The 22,575-nt window shown below is 39.5% G+C and overlaps 1 protein-coding gene across 4 annotated transcripts in view; it reads left to right on the top strand.

Annotated features, from left to right (window-relative positions):
• rab11fip4a (RAB11 family interacting protein 4 (class II) a) overlaps positions 1-22,575 on the top strand; it is a 37,744-nt gene that overhangs the window by 5,771 nt on the left and 9,398 nt on the right. Inside the window, exons 1-6 of one of the 4 annotated variants that reach the window (XM_047801236.1) lie at positions 8,207-8,536; positions 10,282-10,393; positions 10,815-10,911; positions 19,561-19,706; positions 19,798-19,965; positions 22,433-22,567. In XM_047801236.1, the coding sequence (XP_047657192.1) occupies positions 19,618-19,706; positions 19,798-19,965; positions 22,433-22,567 (392 nt within the window). In that variant the 5' untranslated portion in view covers positions 8,207-8,536; positions 10,282-10,393; positions 10,815-10,911; positions 19,561-19,617. Of the gene's footprint in view, positions 1-3,518; positions 3,602-8,206; positions 8,537-10,281; positions 10,394-10,814; positions 10,912-19,560; positions 19,707-19,797; positions 19,966-22,432; positions 22,568-22,575 lie in introns of those variants that run through there. The other 3 variants (XM_027171651.2, XM_027171647.2, XM_027171649.2) reach the window with 3 other exon arrangements.

The following is a 22,575-nucleotide window of genomic DNA, read 5'->3' as shown; positions in this document are numbered from 1 at the left end:
TCTGGTTCTAGTTAGGACACTTGCTGCTGCATTCTGGACTAACTGGAGCTTGTTTATGCTCCTACTGGAACATCCAGACAGTAAAGCATTACAGTAATCCAACCTAGTGGTAACAAATGCATGAGGTAATGTTTCTGCATCATGTAGTGACATCATATTTTTTATCTTAGCAATGTTTCTGAGAGTAAAGAAGGCTACCCTTATGATATTATTTATGTGAGCTTCAAATGAGAGACCGGTATCAATGATCACACCAAGGTCTTTTACTGCTGCACATGATGTAATAAAAAGACCATCCAGAGTTACTCTGTAATCAGAAAGCTTATGTCTAGCTGCCTGTGGACCTAATAAAAGCACTTCTGTCTTATCAGAATTAAGCAGGAGGAATTTAGTAAGCATCCTCTATCTTCAATCTTTTTAAGCTGGTGATTCACGTCTGACTTAGCTGAAACATATAGCTAGGTGTCATCAGCATAATAGTGCAAGACGATACCATGTACTGTATACGTATAATTGCACCAAGGGGTAGCATATAGAGAGATAAAGCAATGGGCCTAAAACAGAACCTCAGACCATTACCTTAGGTTGTTTAGAGTAGACACTATTTAGATCTATGAACTGATAGTGATCCGTCAAATAAGACCTGAGCCAGGAGAGGGCTGTCCCTTTAACACCAACAACATGTTCTAGCCTCTCAAGTAGTATAGCATGGTCAATGGTATCAAAAGCTGCACTAAGATAAAGCAACACCATCAACAGGTCATTTATAACTTTAACCAGCGCTGTCTCTGTGCTATGATGAGGCCTAAATCCTGACTGATACATTTCCTGAGTATTATTCCTATGTAGGTATGAGCATAACTGCTGAGCTACAACCTTTTCTAGGATCTTGGTGATAAAGGAGGTGTTTGATATTGGCCTATAATTGGACAGCTGGCTTGGGTCGAGGTCAGGTTCTTTAATAAAAGGTAAAAAGATTTCGGCACATAGCCAGTGTAAAGGGAAGAATTTATTATCTTTAGAATGGGTTGGATAGCTACTGGTGGTATCTGTTTAAAGAAACACGTGGGTAGGGGATCCATTAATAAGGTTGATAATTTTGAAGAAGAAATCAGTGAAATTAAATCAGTCGGTGAAATTAATGCTTGCACTTCACCCTTGATGCTGGTGATTGAGTTCCTACCTCATGCTCTCCCTGTGCCTCACGATTTCCTCAGGATACTCCAGTTTTCTCAGTCATTGCAAAAACATGTATTGTAGGCTGATTAGCATCTCTACATTGCCTACGTTGTGTGAATGGTGCGTGAACTTTCAAGGAAATTGCACCTTATCCACCCTGCATCCCAAGTCCTCTGGGATAGAAGCCAGGTGCCCTGCGACACAGAGTAGGATCATTGCTACAGAATCATTGCTGGATTTTATTACAAAACATTTATATATTTCTATGAGTATCTATAGAAGCAGTATGTGTTATTTTACCATGTATACATGCAAACATACAAATCCAGCATTTTTAAGTCGATCATTTCAGTCTACAGTGTTCAGTGGTGTTTACTAGTTTCTTAAGGATTATAACGTGATGCTTTGATGTACACACTGGTGTATACACCAGAGTAACTGGCTCAGAGGAGTCACACTGTATGTTTGGTTGTGTGTTTTTGGAGCTTGTCTCCTGGTGTCCTGAGCTGCTAATGAGGCCCCAGGACACACACACACACACACACACACACACACACACACACACACACACACACACACACACACACACACACACACACACACATTAGTGCTCTTACTAATTCATGGTGTACTTAGGCTTGATGCTGTATCTTCATAAATGGGTCTGAGTGGCTTTTTTTGTATTAGGCATCGTTCCATATCACAATATGTGTCATATATTGAACAGATTTATGGGAGTAAATTTATTGAAAAGGACACATGCACGGCTTATTTAGTTGAACAGACGTTTATCTCTACATCCAGAAATGCTGGTTATCTTCTAAGCTCTTTTAACCCTGAAAGCTTTAAAGCAGCTATTAGGAAAATGTTCCTGTAAATGAATAGTGTTTATTCCCAGGCTGATTTGATTTAGCAGTATGTTCAGTACTAACAGCGATGTGTCCTGTTGCCCCTGGTGTCTTTTTCATGCTTTTGCTTTTATGTGTTTTCTGCACGTCTTTGCGTCCACCCGAGCCAATTTATCAAATATGACTTGTTGAATCTTTGTAGGATTTCAATGCCAAATCTTTGGAGTATTTCAGTTTATGACACATATTGTGATATGGAATGTTGCCTAATACAAAGAAAGTCTACATGACGGTGTGTCACCTCATGAAATAAATTCAGAGGAGATGAGTGGAATCAAAGATATCAAATTCATGTCTTACATGACATGACCACATTGTTAAAGCTGCATTTAGAATTTAGTATCGTAATAGAGAAAGCTTCAGCACGCTATCAGGAAAAAAGCATTTTTATACCATGTTGCATTTTATTCTGTTGCATTGGAATAAGCTCACATTAACTGAGAACTCATGATGTTCTGACATACTATTTAGTACTATAGTGTGCACTGTTGGATTTGGCCGAATTATTCACAATACTAATGATATAAACAATTATGCTATCATTATTGCCATTATTATTAGAAGAGAATAAAAATGTATTAGGTAAAGGAGCACAAACTCTAGCTTTTAACCAGGGCTTGTTTTTTTATGTGCTGTCAGTAATCATCAGTGAGTTTCTCCACTCGCAAGCTAAAATTATGTCTTTAGCCAAAACAAATGTAAATATCCAGAACAATTACACAATGGATTAATTATATGACTTCTCCCTCTGTCTTTCTCCCTCTGTCTTTCTCCCTCTGTCTTTCTCCCTCTCTCTCTCTCTCTCTCTCTCTCTCTCTCTCTCTCTCTCTCTCTCTCTCTCTCTCTCTCTCTCTCTCTCAGACACACACACACTCTGTTTCTCCCTCTGATTGTCTTCTGGCTCTTGTCTCCTGTACTACGTCTCCTGTAGTCAGTCACCTTCTGTTCCTGAGGTTGGGATGTGATGACATTTGACATATCCGGTCTGGTGTACTGTACGCTGTACAAGTGGAAATTTACTTCCACTTGTTTTGACCTGACAGCCTTGACACTATTTACAAAACTAAAATACTTTTATAAAATTACTTTACTTTCATGTTTTTCCATCAGGGTTGGGAGCATGGTGGTTTTCTCCTCATGCTTCAGATGTTTATTTTGGGGGTACTTCAGTTTCCTTCATCTGTCCAAAAAAATGATTCTAAATATTGGTATTTCTAAACTGTTCGTAGTGTGTGAGTGTTTGTGAGAGTGTCTCCGGTGATGGTCCCCTGCTTAGTGTCCGGGGTCCTCTGGGACTCCAGACTCCGTTTGTCCCCTTGTAGGATACGCAGCACAGAAAATGGATGGAGGTTTCCATCTTCTGTACTATACATTTAAAAATAGTTAGCCAATATACTCATGATAATTATTGCCTCATTTGTCTTCTTTCAGGTTGTGATGAGATCCTGAAGAACATTCTGGATTCAACCACCATGGACACAAACTCATATCAGACAGACAACTTCTATTATCAGGTAGGAGGATGATTCTGAGCATGTATTTTTTTTAAATTTAAAATTAGATAAATGTTGCATTGCTTGGTCACATTTAAGTGACTTTGAATAGTTACTTCTTCTTGTTTGTCTTGTTTTGATTCAATGGGTGGTGTTTTGGAGTGTAACCAGTGTAGGAGAGAGTGAATTGGAGGGTGCTAGTGATGAATTTTAAGTCATTAAAAAAGTGAGAACTTATATAGATAGAGAGAAAAATATGCTACATCACAGTGAATTTCTTGGAAAGAAGGGTTAAAGGCCATGCTCAAAGGCCCCAGTATTTCTAAGAAGTAGATATTAAGACCTGCCTGAAAAAGATGTGATTGTACACACACACACACACACACACACACACACACACACACACACACACACACACACACAGTGTAATTGTGTGTTCCGACACACTCAGTGTAATTGTGTGTCCCAACACACACAGTGTAATTGTGTGTCCCAACACACACAGTGTAATTGTGTGTCCCAACACACACAGTGTAATTGTGTGTCCCAACACACACAGTGTAATTGTGTGTCCCAACACACACAGTGTAATTGTGTGTCCCAACACACACAGTGTAATTGTGTGTCCCAACACACACAGTGTAATTGTGTGTCCCAACACACACAGTGTAATTGTGTGTCCCAACACTAGATGTCAGTGTTCAAATAATAAGTTGAAGTTTTTTTTACTAAACACTGCCATCTTTTGGTAATAGAGAGAAATGACAGCGAGAGCTAAATTTAGGTTGGAAAAAAGATAATAATTCAATAATTAATACATGATTTCGGTATTTTCCAAAGATTGAAAGTTTACAACGCAAAGAAGGGAAGAATTGTCTGGGAGAGAATGAATCGAAGAAAGAAATATTGTGTGATATAATTCATTCACACTTTGTCTCTTTACAAACTTGTCTAGCTGCAATACCACATGACTTCAAGCTCAGAGCTAACAGATAAACAGGTGCTATAAACCTACAAAATAGACTGATAAATAATATAAGTCTTATCAAGTTGTCACAATGAGAAGGCTGTTTAAAAGCAACATCAATGCTGAACTGTCTCTAATTTGAAACTCTGCTTTTCCTGAGCAACAAATTTATTAGTGTATAAATAAGGAACACTTCTTATTAGCAGTTCAGTGCACTGAAAAAAATTCTTATACATTGTTCTTAGTTTATTCATTCAAATAACAAATTAAAAGCATGATAAAATAATATATTTCTATTATATATATATATATATATATATAGTGGTAGAACATGGTTAAAAAAAATATGTGTAAAATAAATAAAAAGTGCTATTTTGTACTTCTTATTTGTTTATCATTGTTTTAGGCTTTTTTTAGTTTTAATTTTTAAATGATCTTGTCCCTTTGTGTTACTTTTTTCATATTACATTTGATAAAACAGAAAAAACGAGTTATTTCCTTCTTTGGTTTGTGTTTCTCTGATCTCTGATCTTTCTGAAGGTCTTTAAAGGTACATGCTCATGTTTGAAGGCTAGTGTTGTAGAGAGGCTACTGCAAATCCCTGTTTTAGATGCTTTTATTCAAGAAAATCTGGCAACCTTACGGGCGTCAACTGCATGCAGGCCATTTGCATCTAAATGTGGAGCATAGGAAATTGATTTAATCGGCTGTGTAATGCAACACTGAATACAGATAACTTTCATTGAATAAATACCGGCCTCCAGTCCCCATTTATTTTAGTCTGTCATTTATTAGACTACACACTGTATATGTAAGATTTTAAATGTTAAAAATATCTTGGAACTGTAATAGTGTTCAAAAGATTGTTCAGCTTTTAGTGCAGGTTTGTTTTATCTTTAGTGTGTATAACTTAGCTGTAGAGACTCAGATGAAGCTGTGAAGATACAGATGAATGGATCCTGACCTTGAGAGCGACATTGAGAATACAAAGAGAGCCAACTGCACAGTTCTGTGTGTGTGTGTGTGTGTGTGTGTGTGTGTGTGTGTGTGTGTGTGTGTGTGTGTGTGTGTGTGTGTGTGTCTTTTTATGGCAAGATTAAAGCCCTGAGGATCAGTCACTCTTGAACCATCATACACTTATAGTCGCACACTTATATTGAGTCAAAGTGACAACAATTATACACTGAGAGTAAAGCTAATATTGCACTTTATGTGTGTGTGTCATATCTCATGTGCGTGTCGGTGTGTGTGTGTGTATGTGTGTGTGGCTGTGGTACATGAGGTTTATTTTTGATGTGTGAACAGGAAGTGGTATTGATGTGCCATGCCTGCACTGAAATAACACCCACCCTTGTGTTTGTTCCATCCAACACTCCCAGTTTTACCTCTATCTATCTATCTATCTATCTATCTATCTATCTATCTATCTATCTATCTATCTATCTATCTATCTGTCTGTCTGTCTGTCTGTCTGTCTGTCTGTCTGTCTGTCTGTCTGTCTGTCTGTCTGTCTGTCTGTCTGTCTAACTTCATTCTCTGTGTTCTTCCTCTTCTTCGTTCTTGCTGTCTGTGTTCCTCCTACCTCTCTGTGCTTCACCTTCTCTTTCCTACTATATACAATCATAAGAACCATCTACTGTATGTACAGTGTGTGTGTGTGTGTGTGTGTGTGTGTGTGTGTGTGTGTGTGTGTGTGTGTGTGTGTGTGTGTGTATGGGTGAGTGCGTTTGTATTGAGCTCCTGGGAATTATGGAAAATTGGAAACTGGGGCAGAACTGATGCAGTGTGGGAAGCAGAATGAAAAATGGCTCCTCTTTCACTCACTACTGTTCCAACTGATAACAAGCTTAAAGCATGTGCTTCCTGGATATAAAACTCCAGGGAGTAAGGTGCACCACTGAATTCTTTGCAGTATTTTTTACAGAAAGAATGCATTCGTGTCTCTTATCAATTCTACATCAGTAGCTACCTAATGCTATGTTCACACGTACAGCGAGTCACAGAGACATTAGTGACTGGAAAGCATTTATTTTCAATGAAACACTAACCACTAGATGAAAGTGGGAGTGTCCAGCCATGCGGAAAAGTTGAGAAATGTGAACTTTATGCAAATATTGAGTGACTTGGTGGAAGCGACTACCAATAGGAGTGAAGACAATAGAGCGCACGTGATCATTAGCAAAGTGCACACACCGCCTCTTCTTTATCACATATGATATGATGCCTGAAAAAACACTGCTGTATTTTATACACAAACCAAATCTCCCTCCAGAAGGTTTCATATTAGCGGAAAAAGAAACTGATTGGTTGTTAAGAGGAATGATGTTTGCTCCCCCCACTGATAAACGGGATTATTATAGCAACCCGTAGTTGCTAATATGAGGAAAGGTGACTGGAGACATGCAGTGAAAAACACTGGAGTGTAAAGATGTATAATGTATAAAGTAGCAGTGGTGTATGATGTATATGAATGTATGATGTAAATGTGACCCAACTGCTTTGACTGTGAAGACTACTTCAGGCTTGCCAGAGTCACCCACATCAGTTCAGGAGCACCATCTTTTAGAAAACATTTCCCTTTCCTGACTCAGCAAGAATATACTTTTTTAAATTTTTACCATAATAGTTACACACTGCACCTTTGATTGGTGTATAACTATCAGTGGTTTTGAGTAACTAGTGACTAGTGATTTGAGTAGACATGAGGCAAAATATAAATTCTAGATATCACGATTATCCACAATGCTGTTTGACTACCTGCTCATAGTGGAGCCAGTTAGATAGAAAGATTTAACCAGCGCTTCATTTTTGCCTGAAGAGAGTGATGCGGCAGAGCTTTAGTCCTTTAAAGCTAGTCACCTCTGTATGAATAGATCAGCTTTCCTAATTTCACTCTAACATCATCCTCTGCGCCGTCCTGCTCTCCTGCTTTCATAACTCAGCACGATGGCATTGTATAGCTGCATCGGATTCTGGAATCTCGAGTGTGTGCTGTCTCCAGTAGCTTGAGAACTGGATAAATTAATAATAGTTTGCATGTTCTCCCCATGCTTTAGTGAGTTTCTTCAGGGATCTCTGACAAAAAAAAAATTCTCCCTCAGACAAAAAAAATAAAAATGTGTTGTAGGCATCTCTAAAGCCCACTGAGATAGACTCCAGGTTCTCTGTGACTCTGTGTAGGATAAGAATTAAAGAAATTGGATGAAAAAATTGAGTGAGTAAAGGAATTCTTTCTGTTTTCAGCTCCAAACCAAATCCTTAGCTTTCAGGCCTTTGATACTTTATTCCTTTTGCAGCTGCAGTGTGAAAGGCAATGTACCTTTGTGTCATCAGAGCAGCAAACAAGCACAAACACAAACACAAGATCACTACTATATATACAGAGTTTTCCTTAAAAATGTTCTCATAGAAGCCTGTGTATATGAACTAAATGGAACAAATTCGAAAAAATACAGGTATTAACAATTTACAGGTTTTTTTTTACAAGGTTTACTGGAGAACCGTGTGTGTACGTGTGTGCAGTGGTACTCTCACACGCTCTAGTTGATGTCAGGGGATGGCCCAGCTGAATAGTTGCCTGGCAACAGCAGAGAGGGGGAGAGAGAGAGAGAGAGAGAGAGAGAGAGAGAGAGAGAGAGAGAGAGAGAGAGAGAGAGAGAGGAAGGAGTGGCCAGAGCTCAACAACTGTTGGCAGTGAGCGTGTGAGTGTGTGTGTTCTCGTGTTTGAACGTGCCTGGTAACGGAGTATGAGCTTAGGGGCAGCGTGGATGCATGTGATTTCGTGCATGTGTGGGTGTGTAAGCTGTGAGACGCTCTGAGGTCTGAGGAGGTGAGCTGCAGAGTGTGCATGTGTGTGCGGGTGTGTGTTTGGCGGATTTTGATCTTTTTGGTCTCACCTGTTGGAGCGAGAGACAGAAGAGCACTGGATGTCCACGGACGATGGAAGGATGAGAGAGGGAGGGAGAGAACACTCCATCCTGACACCTAGGGTAAGAGAGAGAGAGAGTAGGGAAGAGAATGGGAGAGATAACGGGTGCGGCATACAAGCAGGCTCAGTTTTTTTAGTCCTCTATGTGTGTGTGTAGGTGTGTGTATAGTGCTGTCTCTTTTATTTGAAAAGTAATGTCTGTGTCCATCTAAATATTAAAGGGTATTTGTCTATAGCTAACACTAGGGTTTTAACAGGGTCTTGGTAGCAGGCCACTCCCACAAAGCAGTCTTGGTGTGAAGTGCATGTGAGTGTTTTATTGATGCTCGTGTCGCATGGCACTGAACACAGTCAGTAACTTTTCACGTCACTTGTCACCAATTCTGCTTACAAACGTTCATGGTGAGAGAGTGAGAAATCTCATAAATATAACTGAGACAATATGAGCTGTCACACATCAGACCCATGTAGACCCAACCACACCCTACCTGCAACATTCTCTCAGCATCCGATGCAGGACAAGAAGTTGTCCAGCCAATACAACCCTCAGCCTATAGACCTCCACATATTGCAATCCATAATGTAGTACAACCACATCAGGGGAGGGTTTGGTGAAGACTAGAGGAGATGAAATGGTATCGTCTGCTTTGAGGAGTTAACACATCCAAAAATTCAGTCCCATCTTTCTTGTCTCCATAGCAACATTTACATTTCTGGCATATTGCAGACACCCTAATTCAGAGCAAATTACATTTTTATCTCATTTTATACAAAGGAGAGTTAAGGACCTTGTTCAAGGGCAGAGCAGTGTCAGCTTGGTGGACTTCGGATTTAAAACTCAGGGTCTTCTGAGCAGTAGTCCAACACCAAACTACACAGAGGTGTTAAAGACAGGAATCAAACCCGTAACTCTAAAGGTGTGAGGTGAACTTGTGAAACAAGCCTCAGCCATGCTCCCTGTGGCAAAAAGTGTAAAGAGATACCCCATCACATCACATTACATCATATCACATCTTACACACAAGAATCACTAGAAAACATGTATCATACCTTGTAGAGACCAACTTGCTAGCTTCTAGTCAAATTACGCAAGATTATGAGATTAGCCAGGTCTAAGCTGAAGCCACAGGACACGAGGAGATAAAGTAGTATGACCTTATGCATAATGTCGCGTGTAATATAGCTTATGTCTCATTTTGTCAGTGTTAAATATGCTGTATGCTTACAAGCACTACTTTGTTGGCAACATTGGCTGAACACAGGAACATAAACTAGCTATAATTAGCTATAAAAGTTGTCTTAAATACCCAGTTGGCTTGGTGGTGCTAAATGAATAGGACTGAACTGGGTGGTAATCTGTGACAGGGGAATGAGGTCAAGCTATTGGCATGCTAATTAGCTTTGTATGTATGTGTGTGTGTGTGTGTGTGTGTGTGTGTGTGTGTGTGTGTGTGTGTGTGAGAGAGAGAGAGAGAGAGAGAGAGAGAGAGAGAGAGATTATTGTCTACTCTCTATTCTTGAACTGCCGTTGGTGACCCCATTGTTTCTTGTTGTGTCTCATTACAAAGTTGAACCCTGAAAGATATTTTTTTCGCCAAGAAATCTCTGTCAGTTCCCCTTTAACCTCGTAGCAGCTTGCTTGCTTATTTATTTATTTATTTATTTATTTATTTATTTATTTATTTATTTATTGGTTTTAGCCACTCAGTTAAATTGGTCATTTGCCAAATCCTACTGTATCACACAGGATGCAGAAATGCAGGAAAACACTCTGCCCTCTTCCACATTCTGTATATGATCTCACAGAAGCTGAGGATTGCCTAGTGTTGCTCTGATTGACAGCTGAACGTGTAATGACCTCCTGATGGCTGTGAAGTCTCGTCCTCCGGATTGGAGCTTGTGATCTCTTGAGCACAGGGTGAATATGTTTCTGTTGTTGTACCAAATTTAATAAACCTTAAGCTACATCATTATGGTTCCAAAGTGCTGAGTGAAAACTCCTTAAATAACACGGAACGACTCATGAACAGTTATGAATATAGAAACAGTTTCTTAGACCAGCAGAGAAGGTTACACTATAACCAATGTAATGTAAATGTAATATTTCAGGTATCTATGTGAGAGTCACGTTTCATTTATTTCATGTTCACTGTTGATGCTAGTTTCGTTTTGTATTGTTAATGCAGTGCCTGGTTTGTATGTGCGGCTCCTGACCATTAAAGAGCTCCCGTTATAGAGAATTATACTACAGAGTATTGTATACTACAATTTTCAAATCAGAAGCGGATTGAATAATTGATTCTGCATAATTTTAACCGACACTGCTGATTGGGCAACAGCTTTAAGGCCCACTATATGATGTCATCAAAAAGACACTGCAGCAAGCACCTGGAATCCGTCTGTATTGCGTCTGTGGGAGTCAGCATTTGAAATAAGGTATGAATAAGTAATAATAACTGAGTGTGTGCATAAGTCATGATCCACCATGACCCAGATCCAGATAAAGTGAATAATGTACATCAATAAAATAAAAATGATTATATCTCTACTGAAGATTACACACAAGTCTGAACTCAATCAGCATATGCACTTACATGCATGCAAACACATAGACATCTCACACACACACACACACACACACACACACACACACACACACGCACACACACAGAACGCAGAACTCACATAGCATATGTGTTCATCTGAATTCTGCAAGCTGAAAAGGTTTGAATTAGGTTTGTGTTTTTAATGTAGATTATTGAAACAACTGATTAATAATTAATAAGAGCGAGTGTCTATGTTTATATATGTGAATGTCTCTGCTGATTGAGTCGAGGCTTGTGTTTGTGTGTCTATTTGTTTATGTATGTGAGTATTTATTTATTTATGTGTGTGTGTGTGTGTGTGTGTGTGTGTGTGTATCAGAGTGTGTGAGTGAGTGTCTGTATTTGTCTATACGTGATATACGGACTGAGTGTCTATGCGGACTGAGTGGAGACACGTGTGTGTGTGTGTGTGTGTGTGTGTGTGTGTGTGTGTGTGTGTGTGTGTAAAGGTCAGGGAACAATAGCATGACTTCCACTGAAATTCCTCCTTGTTACTCCTGCTGGGATTTTTCTCTCATCTGACAGCAGCAGCTATTAGTCGCGCTTTAACCCTGAGAGAACAAAACATTACAACATTGCAGCATGATTACATGCTGATACTAGAATAGAAAAAAATGAAGAATAAGAAGAAAATGAAAAAAAAAATAGAGAAAGAATAAAGAAAGAAAAGGATGCTAAACACACACACACACACACACCTTCCTTGCAGTAATAAACTGCTGAAAGTTTTATTCTAATTGCCTTCTCAATTCAATAAAGCAGCGAGTAACACAAGAGAATAATCCACAGCGGGGTGTGGGGATGCATCTCAGATAGAAAACAGGTTCTGTTATAATACTGCGTCTTTTCTCATCTTCTTTGTGTCACAGTATTTCTCCTCTTATAGTTAGATTTCTTGTTGTGGGAACTCTGCAAAGTATCTTCTCTCACCAACAATGTTGTGAAACTTGAACATTACGACAGTCCCAGAACAGTGATGACAAAAATTCCTTAAAAAAATGTTCTCCTTACATCAATAATCATTCATTGATATAGGTGTGTGTTTGTTCTATGTAGCTGAAATGGACAGCTTCTATCTATGAATGATAGAAGGGTAGTTTCATCTCAAATGGAATGTGTAAGGATCCCAAAAAAGAAAAGAAAAAAAAGGCGTAATTTCCTCCGTAATGCATTAGGAAATTCCTGTTAGCTTTTTGTAGAGGGAATCAGAGTGATGCTAACTTCTGGGTTAGATCATCATCCCCGCAGAAGTGGGTGGTGTTATTAGACAGTGCACATTGTCATCTCCATTACATTCAGTCAGCACAGTAATGCAGCTGCAGCAGAACCTGCAATTTACTATTAGACTCTCGACATGAAGGTTGTTGCTGATTGAATATTGCACTGTCTAAAAAAGCAGGAAGAATCATCAGCTCTTTCCTTTGCACTCTTTAAACCACAGAAATGACAACGTTTGCCTCCTTTCGCTTGATCTGTTTAACAGAACATCTGTTTAATACGTTAATCAGCTTGTCTGGATTTGGTGAACTGAGCACTGCATGATGGATCTTTAGTCAGTAGGCATTCTGGCAGTTTTAATGCAGCTTTCTGTTCAAAATGGAGGATGAAGCTGGTTTGAAATTTGTAACAAGATCACAATATTAAAAATCTCTTGTGACAAAAAACATTTGTGTGTGTGTGTGTGTGTGTGTGTGTGTGTGTGTGTGTGCGGCAGAGTGGTGGTTAGATCATGGAGCTGTGTTAGCTAGCATTCTATTAGCTTGATAGCTAGCAAGCGTGCTGCCGTGACTGTACTTTGTGACCAGTTTTAGGAAGACGGTGTTGTGCAGTGTCCAATAAATATGGTCTTCAAACCTGGTCATCTGATAGAAGCACGATACTTTAGCTAATGTTGGAGAAACAAGATAGCTATAAAATTCAAACACTCAAAACTGTTCTGCCTGTAGGACAACACTCCCAGAAATGTAGAAATACAGACACACATACACACACACACACACACACAGAGAGAGAGAGAGAGAGAGAGAGAGAGAGAGAGAGAGAGAGAGAGAGAGAGGGGGGATTTAATGTTGTTTTGTATTGTGACTTATATCTCCAGTCTCTAGTCTGCCCACACAATGTGTGTGTCTGTGTGTCTCTGTGTGTGTGTGTGTGTGTATTATATTTGCGATAAGTAACTGTAAAATTCAGCAATGATTGAAGTGGGTGTAAGAAAGTATGTCTCTCGGTGTGTTTATATGTGGTGTAGCTGCAGTAATCGGCAGTAATTGGAGTTGTGTGTGTGTTTACATGTAGGCGCTACTACATAGCTGCAATGGTCGACAGTGATTGTAATGTGTGTGTTTGGGGGTGAGTGTGTGTGAGTGTGTGTGTGTGAGAGAGAGAGAGAGAGAGAGAGAGAGAGAGAGAGAGAGAGAGAGAGAGAGAGAGAGATATGTAGCAGCCTGCCATGATTGATGTGTGTGTGTTTAGATGTGCTACAGTGGTAGGCAGTGATTGAAGTGTGTGTGTTTTCATGTGCTTTGCAGCTTAATGGTCGACAGTGATTGAAGTGTGTGTGTTTACATGTGCTATGCAGCTCAATGGTCGACAGTGATTGAAGTGTATATGTGTGTGTTGGGGAGGTGTTAATGCACTGTATTTATGTGCCATGTGTTTAGGGGCATTTACAAGAATGCTATAATGCTTAATGTATTTTTTGCAATTTTATGCAATATTTTTTAAAAAACACGCACGTTTGTGCATCTCTTCCAGACCTTAACGTTAAACTCTCATTAGAACGCTTGTTAGGATTTAGTATCCACACAGTTTCCACAGAAGAGAACAGTGTAACTTTGTGCTAGCATAGAACGATAAGTAGCTAGTTATTCAGCAAATTAGCAGCTAGCATATTAATTAGTACACACATTTGTAAACTTACTGGAGGACCAAAATCCTGAGGTAACAAAGAACAATCACGTTTCCCCCAACTTTCTATTAACTTAATTTATACACTTAATTTCTCTGTAATCCTACTGAATATTTGGAAAGCAATGAGGTTAATTTTTAGATAATCAAAACACATGTAAACTATTAGCCATCAGTGTAATTTACCTGTTACAGCACTTTGTGTTTATCAAGGCAGTTTGTTTTATGGCTGCTAGCTATTAGCCTAGAGCTATCGGTTTACCATTGTTAGCAAATGCTAGCTAAAATTTGAGGAATTAGAAATGGAGCTTAATTAGCCTTAGCTAATGTCAGGTTTCCTTGATGATATGCAAGTAAAATCCTGTGTGATTTGAGGTAGCAGTCTTCTCTTTTCTATTTTAGTGTGACTGAAGAATTTAATGCAGTGCATTATGGGTTATATGGGATTTAGACAGAAGACCATATCAACACTGAATAACAATAACAATCTCTCTCTCTCTCTCTCTCTCTCTCTCTCTCTCTCTCTCTCACACACACACACACACACACACACACACACACACACACACACACACACAGAGAGAGAGAGAGAGAGAGAGAGAGAGAGAGAGAGAGAGAGAGAGAGAGAGAGGCGTGTCCTAGAATTATTTGAGTAAGTACACAAAGTTAATTTTGGGAATGAAAAGTTTCCTCTGCTCTGTCACCTCCAAATTCATTGTGTAGATAAAAGATTAAAAAATGAATTATAGTTCTTTCTTCACACACACACACACACACACACACACACACACACACACACACACACACACACACACACACACATTCTCTATTGCCTTTCATTAGACTCCACAGATAAAAATGTCAGTTATTGAATTCTCTCTCTCTCTCTCTCTCTCTCTCTCTCTCTCTCTCTCTCTTTGCTTAATGGTCCATAATCTCTCCTTTCCCCGCCTTTTCTTTCTGTTTTCTGCTGTCCATTCTGTTTATAGCTCCTTCTATCTTTCTTTCAATCCGAGTGCCTGCTCAGTGTTAAAGCCCTCAATGAAGTGTGTGTTCAGATTGAAGAGATTTATCATTGTGTGTTCAGTGGCTTTTATTAGATTTTAGATTGCCTTTATTTAAGGAGCCAACTGTGTGTGTGTGTGTGTGTGTGTGTGTGTGTGTGTGTGTGTGTGTGTGTGTGTGTGTGTGTGTGTGTGGCTGGCCTGGTGTAACACTGTACAAAAGATTCAGAAACACTGATACAGACACCAACATTCACTGGATCTCAATTCATTGGAAAGTCTATAGGAGATTTTGGAGTGAAGTGTTAAATGTTGCTCTGCTCCAACATCATCAAAACTCCAGCTGAGGTAATATCTTTTGGAAGAAAAGTTTGTGTTGCTTCAGTCCAGTTCCAGAGATGTGCGAAATCAATGGCAGTAGAGGCCCAATGGCCCGATACTTTAGCAGTACTGTGTTAAAATCCTACTCAGTTTAACAAAAAGGGGGCACGGTGGCTTAGTGGTTAGCACGTTTGCCTCACACCTCCAGGGTCAGGGTTTGATTCCCACCTCCGCCTTGTGTGTGTGGAGTTTGCATGTCCTCCCCGTGCCTCGGGGGCTTCCTCCGGGTACTCCGGTTTCCTCCCCCGGTCCAAAGACATGCATTGGCATCTCTGGTAAATTGTCTGTAGTGTGTGATTGCGTGAGTGAATGAGAGAGTGTGTGTGTGTGTGCCCTGCGATGGGTTGGCACTCCGTTCAGGGTGTATCCTGCCTTGATGCCCAAAGACGCCTGAGATAGGCACAGGCTCCTTGTGACCCGAGGTAGTTCGGATAAGCGGTAGAAAATGAGTAAGAGTGAGTGAGTGAGTTTAACAAAAAAAAGAGAAACTCCGCAACCTTGATGAAATGAATATCATGGAGTTAGTCCTAGTATTCTTGTTTAGTTATTCTTGTTAATTAGTCATTAATTTACTTTAGTATTTAGATAGATAGATAGATAGACAGACAGACAGACAGACATTTGTAGTCTTGCATACTGTGCTGTGTTGCATCATGGTCCGAAACAAACAGTATTTCATTTCAATGTATACAAGCTAAAGTGTATAGAGGGATGACAATAAAAAACCCACTTGACTTGACTGATACTCTGAGAACATCTTATACAGCCATTATCAAGAATTAGTGATTGAAATCTATGTTTCTATCACACAATATGGCTGACATTTTGACATACACACACTTCTAATATACTGTACATCAACTTGTTTACATGCTGCTTACATTCATCAAACTGTTTACATGCTGTTTTGCACACTTTTTTATTTTTTGCTCTTTGCACACACTAACATTTCAGTCATCTTGCTCATACTGTACAATATTTCAGTTGTTGCTGTTTTTGCATAATCTTATACACTATCTCCGGGACCTGCTGCTAAGAAACTGTGTTCATTCGAGTATTACTGTACGCAATATTGTCTGAACTTACAGTATTTACATACAGTATTGACACAGGTCGGTCGGTGCTGTTTTTCGTTTACTGTTTATTTTTTTGTATTTTGTGTATTGTCTTGTAACCTTTTGTCTGCACTGTCTTTTGTCCTGCACTGTCTTGTCTGTCTTGTCCTGCATTGTCTTGTCTGTCTTGTCTTGCACTGTTTGCACCAGGTTGCACAGTTGCACTTTATGTGGCTAAGACTACTTACTAAGTCCAAGCCCTGTCTTTGTTTTATGTAGCACCTTGATCCTGGAGAAACGTTGTCTCGTTTCACTGTGTACTGCAACAGCTATATATGGTTGAAATGACAATAAAAGTGGGGCACGGTGGCTTAGTGGTTAGCACGTTCGCCTCACACCTCCAGGGTTGGGAGTTCGATTCCCGCCTCCGCCTTGAGTGTGTGGAGTTTGCATGTTCTCCCCGTGCCTCAGGGGTTTCCTCCGGGTACTCCGGTTTCCTCCCCCGGTCCAAAGACATGCATGGTAGGTTGATTGGCATCTCTGGAAAATTGTCCATAGTGTGTGATTGCATGAATGAATGAGAGAGTGTGTGTGCCCTGCGATGGGTTGGCACTCTGTCCAGGGTGTATCCTGCCTTTATGCCCGATGACGCCTGAGATTGGCACAGGCTCCCCGTGACCCGAGAAGTTCGGATAAGCGGTAGAAAATGAATGAATGACAACAAAAGCTTCTTGACTTGACTTGATTTTAGTTTGAAACACTTCTTTGACATCAAAGCTAGCTTTAATACAAATAGCAATCTGAAAATGAATGCATACAAAAAAAGAAGCTTTCTGTTTGAATTATTAAGTTCCTGTGAAAGCACTGTTTTTTTTGGCTCCATCTAAAATCACACAGTGCACTAACCCTTGTGTGGAAGAAGGTTGTTTGCTGAAGCTAGTAAGAGCTGCCTGCTGTTTGATCATACACATATATAGCTACATATATAAAGTTGTTAGGTATTAAAAATACTTTGCTGTGAGGTTACACTGAGGAGCTGTGATTAGAAGAGCTAAATAGAATTAGCTTTGTTAGCTTGTTCGTTAGCTTGGTTGTTAATTAATATCAGTTCTATAGCACATGGTGTCAACTTGCAGACTGCAGTCAAAATGCAGGTATAATACTTGTATTTGATTACTTGGATGGAATAAATATAGTGTTACAGCTTATCCGTTCATGTGTATTCATATCAAGTACTTAGCCGAAAGCAGCTCATTAGACCAGACACTAGATACACGGCTAGAGAAATTAGGGAAGGGATGAGTGTCTTTTATAGGTTTTAACAACGAGGCAGAAAAAAATTTCTTAATTGTAAAATTATTTTGGTGCCTGGGATGTTTGCTACCTAAAAAAAATCCCTCAATGCACAGCAAAAACCAGGCAGCATAGTAGACAACTCAGTTTAAGGAAGGCATTTCTGGCAGCTCGATTATACAGTATTAAGTAGCACAATGTAATCCATATAGAATGTACAATGTACACTGGTGAGGTTGATGCTGACCCAAAAACGTTTTTCAAAGCCAAGCGCTGGCTTTGTTCTCTGTCTAGTGAAAGTCTGCATGATTTAAGAGTGAGTGGGTGTGAGTGTGCAGTAGTGGCCTAGATGGGTGTGAACAGCAACAGCCAGCCATAACTCACAGATCTAATGAAGCCTGCTATAAATATCTTGGTTAAAAAGAAAGAGAGAGAGAGAGAGAGAGAGAGAGAGAGAGAGAGAGAGAGAGAGAGAGAGAGAGATAGTGAGAGAGAATAATGGTGTATCTAGGCAGAAGTGAGAGATGCAGTACCTATGCTGATAATGTAAATAATCTACAACCCAAAGCACACACACCACACACACAGACTAACTGCTTTATGCACCTGTTTTTTTATGCCATTAATTAAATTCCAAATTAAATTCCAAACACACACACATACACAAAGAGAGAGAGATATAGCATCAGTTATCATTAGTATTAATACAGAATTAATTTTAGCCACATTTGTGATTTTCTGTGTTTTCTCTGGCCACACTATTGATTTCAACAGCATCCAGTTTGTTTGTGCAATTTTCCATGTAAGATATTTGCAACAAGGAGATTTTAAAACTGAATTAATTTAAAAATTAATTCAGATTTGTTAAATATATGAAAGGAAACATGGTGGTTTAGAGGTTACCGTGTTTGCCTCGAACCCTGCCAGGGTTTGATTCCTGTCTCGTCCCTGTGTGTGGAGTTCTCATTTTCTCCCTTTTCTTTGGGATTTTTCTCAGGGATCTCAGTTTCCTCCTTCCAACGACTTCATTAAGAGAGTACAATTAAACTTTGGCATTAGTTCCGACTGTTTAATATTTGAAGATTTTTAATGTGGGACCCAAAATGTGTTCACTTTAGTCAGCTAAAGTCTACAATTCTTTAGTCTTCAGAATCCGGGCCCGTATTCATAAAGACTATGAAAATGATCTCAGAAAGCTCCTAGTTTACTAGGAATTTTATCTTAAGAGTGATTCAGGACCAATCTCATAGCAACACTCTGCAAGGAAAATACAAACACTTCGAGAGGAGGCTGTTACTAGGTATGACACATTTTTTGACTGTGATTGGTTGTCCAATAAAAAATAAATAGGAATGCTATGTTAAGATATTTGAGGCTATATATATAGTGTAGGGATTACATTCATGACCGATTAAATTAGAGATCCCTACACTATATAGGATACAGGAGTTGAGATTTGCATGATTGAAATCTCTGGCGATAATAAACAGTCCGTCGGATGAGCATTCCGCAGCCCCATCGAGTTCACATAGTGCCTCCTTAGCATTAGCACTAGGTGGAATGTACACTACATGTTCATTGGGAATGTACACTATTTCATGAACACAGGACATTCTGTTTAAAGCTCTGACTAGTTAAAAATGAAAGAAATATGAAGACTAAATCGATCAACTGACCGCCAACATATCAGATATTAAAAACATATTTCAGTTTGATTTCGTTCAAATGATTGTTTAAATCTCTGCAGCTGGCAATGATTATGTGGCTTAGTCAGCAGCGAACAGCCACAAAACCTACATAATAAGTGATGTGTATGTTGTGTGTATTGTGTATATGCAGAGCGGTGATGAGAGTGTCACTGCACAGCCCTGCCTGTTGTACCCCATTGACTCTGAAATGGACAGCAGCGCGGGGTCCGAGTCGTATGACGTTCGCCATGACAATAAAGAAGAAGGCCTCTGCAGACTCTTTTTACCTGGAAACAGGTGACTACAGTATATCAGGAGTCAAGATGGTGATGGTAGGAGTTAAATAATATCTGAGTCCTGCAGTAAAATACAATCACTTTCTCTGCAGTTCGTGTCAGCTCGTCTCGTCGGCGGCGGCATCCGTCATTTCAGCCGAAGAGCAGTTTGAAGACTACGGAGAAGGAGAAGATGTGGAGTTTATTCCTAGTAGCCCTTGTGCTGATGATGATACACGGACTAACAGATTTTCAGACCTGGGCTCCTCACTTCCTTCCAGGTTAGTGAAATTTCACACACCTTTTTAGCACTGCATATATTCAGGGTAAGTGTCGTAATTCATGTAAAGCTGAGAGGACAATGTGAGTAATTACATAACAATAAAGAACAGTATTTTGCAAGGCAGCTTGTTAAACTGTCCTCATGCCTCCATCCTGTACACTTGCTGGTGTTGCTATTATTTCAATCTTAACCACTCTGCTGTCATGAATATTTCAAACTGCAAGTCAATTTCCAGCTTGTGTGTTTTTTTAATAATTTCATATTACACTGTATAAGAATTTAGTCTGAATGTCAGAGCACGTAGAACAGGATACACAGCAGCATCTCTCAGGTTTTTCTGGCATGTTGGATTCCGGTCACAAAGACGGCATTCAAGAGTAAGGTCTCGAGAGAGTGTTTTTATTTACACAAGTAAGTTGTTAAGGGTTACAAGCCTTGTTCAAGGGTACAGCAATGTCAGGTTGGTGATGCTGGGAAAGTGGAGAAAAACTACAAGGAACAGAAATTGGCAAAAAGCAAACAAATAATACACTAAAACAACTGGATCTGGTCAGAAATACATACACAACTGGAGCAATGCTAGGCGTGACAAGAACTCATGTATCAAACACATATTGGTCTAACACAATACAGGTAAACAAAAACTGAACTGGGGAAATGGAACACACCATAGTAAAGTTCTTAAATGTGCAGGGTTGCCCTCTGGTGGTCTAGCAGGCAAATGTCCATGGTATCTGTTACAGTAGGTAGCTAACAGTTCTTAGGCATGCGTTAGTGTCCTAAAGTGCACTAGGTAGGGTCTGGGACACCTACATAACTAAACATGAACATAAGACACTTTATTGTACAATGTGGAAAGTGGTGGAAATGGATGGTCAAAACGTTTGTTGCTCATGTTCAAGCAGAACTTAAAAATGACACTCCTACGCTTCACAGTGACAGCTGCAGGATCCATACCACCAAATCTGTGCATGACTCATTGAACAAGTCACCCAGATTGGCCACATGCACATTGCATTTGTCATCCTGGAACGTGGGAGTGTATTTCGTTGTTATTACAGTACTGTATCTCCTCTAACAGGATTCAGTGATATTTTTAGACTTTGACCTATTTGTACTTGAAGATAGGTTTTTGATGGAGACTATAAAGGATGTTGGGATTAAAGCACCTGCTGTGAGTGGAAATGGAGGGTCAATGTTGTGTTCTCCTTGAAGCACATATGAAGCATGAAAAGAAACCTTTCAATGTGACCAGAAACTTTCCTTTATCATTAATTATGTTTACCTTCTGCTCTATGTTTATGTTCTGTAAAGCTGCTTTGAGACAATGTCTATTGTAAAAAGCGCTATACAAAAAAACTTGAATTGAATTGAATTGAATCATTGGACCTACACAATCCATCCTGATGCCTTTTTATTTGGATTTTTTTGCCACTGGAAAAAAAATACTGAGAAGTTCTTGCTCATTAGGAATAAATATAGATCCAGAAATGAAGATTTGAGACAATTTGCATAGTTAAAATTGCTCTACAAATAAAACGTGAATGTAACACCCTGTTTTTTATCCTAATTTACCTTTGTCCTTGTCAGGGTGGCCGATTCATTCCACTGGTTTCCTTGTGGTTTGCAGTGGAACTCATGCCAAGACTAAACACTAAAATGTTGAAATTTTAATTCAGTTTAACAGAAATTATGCTTCATTTCTGTTCAGAAACGTTTGGTACTGTTGACATTTTTACACATAAAACCTTAGTTCCTACATTGTTGTACTGTTACTACTAATAGCATTTCAGAAGCTGATGTAAGAGTCAGTACAATTCAATTGCGTGGGAAAATAATGTTTGAGGATCCCTGAGGTAACTACAGCTGGCAGATATTGTTTTTTTATAGCCACAATCCATCCTCACTGTGACACGGGGTCGGTAGAGGAGGTAGAATCCATGAGTGATGTTTACAGGCACAGATCAATAAACACAATGCAACCAGTCTGCAAGGCAAACAAATCCAGTAAGGGCAAAAACAAAGAGCAGCAGTCAAAACATGGAGCAAGGGCACACACTAGAGCAACGGTAAAAGAACAACCACCTTGGTATACAACAGAGTAACAATAGTCTGTGTGTGTCTATAACAGCTCCCTCTGGTGGCTCGGGGGGAACTGAGGTTGTGACTGTTACACCTCTTTCACCAATCCAAGGTGTTAATAAATAAGGTTATATTATATGGTATTTCATGCCGTCCTATGAGTGAAGATGAACTGGTTAGACATTGTATTGATCAAGATCTGAGTGCTCAGGTCCATCATGATGGTCAGTTACAGATTTTTTTTTTTTACACACCCTTGAATCACTTCTCTTGACATCCCTTTGGTCTTTCTATAACTTTATTATGAGAGTGTAACAGTCTTTAACAGTTAAATATTTCAGAATTACAAAACACTCTGTTATTTTTCCCCACTTACTCTGCAGTGCCGGTCATACCCCTCAGAAAATCCGACACTTTTACAACAGTGAGCTGCTGGATGTTTACTGCTCACAATGCTGTAAGAAAGTGAACTTGCTCAATGACCTTGAGGCTCGACTCAAAAACCTGAAAGCCAATAGGTGAGTAT

The sequence above is a fragment of the Tachysurus fulvidraco genome, chromosome 15 (genome assembly GCF_022655615.1).
Source record: "Tachysurus fulvidraco isolate hzauxx_2018 chromosome 15, HZAU_PFXX_2.0, whole genome shotgun sequence".
In the NCBI taxonomy this organism is placed as follows: Eukaryota; Metazoa; Chordata; class Actinopteri; order Siluriformes; family Bagridae; genus Tachysurus; species Tachysurus fulvidraco.
This window is presented reverse-complemented; position numbering and strand designations above follow the sequence as displayed.